Source organism: Limulus polyphemus, unplaced genomic scaffold, assembly GCF_000517525.1.
Source record: "Limulus polyphemus unplaced genomic scaffold, Limulus_polyphemus-2.1.2 Scaffold782, whole genome shotgun sequence".
Taxonomy (NCBI): Eukaryota; Metazoa; Arthropoda; class Merostomata; order Xiphosura; family Limulidae; genus Limulus; species Limulus polyphemus.
Genome location: NW_013666392.1, coordinates 387,522 through 391,149, shown reverse-complemented (window position 1 = coordinate 391,149; position 3,628 = coordinate 387,522). Strand labels below are relative to the sequence as shown.

General features: G+C 37.0%; 1 protein-coding gene across 2 annotated transcripts in view; it reads left to right on the top strand.

Moving 5' to 3' along the window:
• Nucleotides 1-671: 671 nt before the first annotated feature.
• LOC106460504 (Down syndrome cell adhesion molecule homolog) overlaps nucleotides 672-3,628 on the top strand; it is a 59,777-nt gene continuing 56,820 nt past the window's right edge. For both annotated transcript variants that reach the window (XM_022387255.1, XM_022387254.1), the window contains exon 1: nucleotides 672-829. In XM_022387255.1, coding sequence (XP_022242963.1) covers nucleotides 676-829 — 154 coding nt within the window. In that variant the 5' untranslated portion in view covers nucleotides 672-675. The remainder of the gene's footprint in view (nucleotides 830-3,628) is intronic.

The window sequence follows — 3,628 nt, the reverse complement described above, 5'->3', positions numbered from 1 at the left end:
TTCTGAAAAGGTGGTGTCTATTTACTTATGACCGCGCTGAGTATTGTTTGTTTATTTCTTTATAATCTTTGTGTGAAGCTACACAAGGGCTTTATGCACATAGCCGTCCCTAATTTAGAATAAATGGGTTAGACAGAAGACTACTGCTCAATAGCACTCACCGCCAACTCCTGATATACTGTTGTCTAACCGAATAGTAGAATTTTACTATCATTATCCCCCCCCCCCCCAGTAGCACAGCGGCATGTCTGTGGACTTACAACACTAGATACCGGTTTTCGATACCCGTAGTGGGTAGAGCACAGATAGCCCATTGTGTGACTTTGTGCTTAATTGCAAACAAACCATCATTCTTATTATTTACTTACGAGTATAAAGTACGAAGGCGTGTTCCCCTCCCTCCTCCCCCTCTGGCTAACAAAGATTCACGGGATGGGCGTGCCAGCTACTAAGTCACACTCAGCCCAACAAAATATACGTTATTTTTCTCAGAATTACCATATATATATTTAATGTTCATAATATAGCGTTCTACATAAGAAGTATACCAATACCGGCTTTATTCAGTTTCGCTGTTGATCCAAGTTTTGCTCATATTTTGTTTGAACAGCTAATAATATGCAAGTTTCCTTGCTTAGTAACTGAAGATTTTTTGTTTTTGTTTTAGTGTTGAATATGAACTATGAAGTCCGGGTCTACGATGAGTTTGTTATTCAAGGTAATACAGCTGTTTTCAAATGCCAGATACCTAGTTTTGTTAAAGACCATGTCATAGTGACGTCATGGATGCGGGATGATGGAAAAATATTTCACTTTGGAAAGAAAAAGGGTAAATCAACGTTTGATTTATTAAGATATTTTGTTGTTATTTTCTTGTTGTTATTAGACGTAATACTGGAAAGCTCAAATTTTCAGCATTCTATGGTAGAATGTCTTCACAGTTATAAAGATATACTGGTGAGAATTAGCCTTATACGTCTGTTTAACGAGATCAGTCTTTATTTGCCTGTGCAGTAACTGTAATCTTTCGTAAATTGCTAGATGTGATCAATCAAATTGTATCTTGCAACTTAGGAACAGCGTAATGAGTATGTTTTCTTCTATAAAACGCGTGCTTCCTTTAAGTATAGTAAAATAAAAACTGTTCGTGCCTCACACTCGTGTTCTTCTTAATATCTTCATCTCATCAGACGTACACAAAGAAAGGTTAACAACTTCAGTAATAATGTGGTACTGTATTGGTTCTGAAGTAATTGGAAACAATGCTTCAGCCTGTCTTTGAAGTTTTACGTGTTAATGTTATACCTAGCGAGAATGAGATAAATTAACACAGCTTTCTCTTGTAGAATAAAAATTACTTGTATAATATTAAGTTTTGGTATTAGCTGTTCTATTATTTCCAACTTTGAAAGCAATGATAAGTAGAAAATTTAACTGCATCACCAATTTTTTTTTTTTCACATTTTTCTTGGTTCCTATAAATTTCTACGAGATTGTACATAGTGGAAATGTCAGAACTTGTGTAAAACGGTTGTGAGTATTGTGTGTGTTGTAAGCTGATTCATATTTCAGTCATCCAAATACATATATGCATATCTATTAAATCAACCATGACAAACGCATTACAGCAGATGATCAACAAATACTTCGTAAACAAGAAAATGTTTTTTGAGTAAGAAAACCTGGATTTAAAGATAACGCTACTAATGTAATTGACAAAAAATGATCATAAGAAAATGTTCCCTGAGTAAGAAAACCTAGATTTAAAGATAACGCCACTAATATAATTGACAAAGAATGCTTATAAGAAAATATTCTCTGAGTAAGAAAACCTAGATTTAAAGATAATGCTACTAGTGTAATTGGCACAAAAAGTCTGGTTCTTTTTTTTAATATTTGATTGCACTCCCTCTGTCCTTGATAACTGTTGACATTGCTGTGGCTTAGAGTGCACAAAGGACTGAATGTTGGCAGGGGTGAGTTCATGATGCCTCACGTGGACTAGGGCTTCCTGCAGTTCCAAAGTGTTTCTAGGCTTCTTTTCTTGCATTTTATTACCCATTGCCTTCCAAAGGTTTTCGATAGGGATGAGATCTAGACTGTTGCCTGGTCAGCCTAGTATTTTGATCCTCTCCTTCGAAAATAGTCAATCACATGAAAAAATGAAATCTAAGATGCCTTTTCAATATAAGTAGAATTAAATGTTCTATTTATTTTACGTCTAATGCATAGAGTGCATGAATATATTCCCAACCTGTTTAGCCCTGTGGCATGCAGCAATGGATCAGAGTCATCCTGGAATGTGTACTGGTCAGCTCAACTCCCCGAAATGATCCCGAATTGTTGGCTTTAACCAGCACTTGAGGCGTTCGATGAAATTGTCGGCAATGGCAGTACCTTTCATAAAATGCAGGCACCCCACACCCTGGCCAGTGATGCATATCCATATGATCTCATCACGTGAATTCATCACGGTTGCATTCAAAAACGCTGGATAAATCTCTTCTTCAAACTCGTGCAGTTTGAACTTTGATTTTTCTGAAAAGACCACCTTGCTCCACATTGCTTCAGTCCAGTCAGCATGCTCTTTGGCCCAGTTGAGTTTCATCTTCCTCATCATGTTGATGAGGTGAGATTTTCTTTTTCGTCTGGTTTGCTGGGACACTGGATGAACGCAGGCGAGACCGGCAGGGAACGCAATACAGTGACCCCTAAAGTTTTCTGCCATTTTTATATGAGATCTGTGGACGAGAATCGACGGACGATTCTGTAGACTCATGCGTTTTAGAACGCGATTGTCAGCTGCTGTGGAAGCTTCCTTCCTACCCTTTCCCTTCTGCCGCTCCACACAGCCTGTCCCTATTTTTCTACACCCAGCAGCTCACAGTAGGTTGGTTAAATTTAATTCTTCTAGCGTCCTGCCTTATCGAAAGCCCCTCTTTGCTCAGAGAAACAATGACTACTTTTTCCGAGGGTTTAACTCGCAACCCTTGGCCATAGTAGCATCACAGACACGTTGTTGCAGATAGTCTTCTAAACTGACTCTCAGTAAGAAGCTTTATTTATAGCCAAAAATCTACTGATGCAATACTCAGACAGCCTATAAGTTTACTTATGTAATAATTAGATAGTATTGTATCATCAATGAAACACATTTGCACCTACATGCATTAGGGCCTCAAAACAGACGATGATTCTGAAGTATGAAAAAATTGGGTAACGTAATAAATTTTTTCGCCATTGTATCTTCTTCATATTAGATTCCTTTCGTTATTCACAGGTATTATCTTTCTCTCGCATTTTCTCTCTCTCTCTAATCAAAATTTCATATGCATTTTGCTCACAAACACCAGAATTGGCATAATGTTTCACTAACTTTTATGAAGGTAGAAATTTTGTTGAATGTTCCTAGTGTCTGAAACATGTAAATATTAATGTTATTACCTTTCTCACAAGAAGTGTTGGAATGTAAGCTCTATGACACAGTGAGAATTAACACCTAAGAATCTTTTGTTGTTTTTTAGATCAGTTCCTGCAGAACTAATCCTAGTGTAATACATGAGTTAATTCACAACAAAACTGAAATATCCTTGAATACACTGCAAGCTTTGGTTCATATAATTCACGG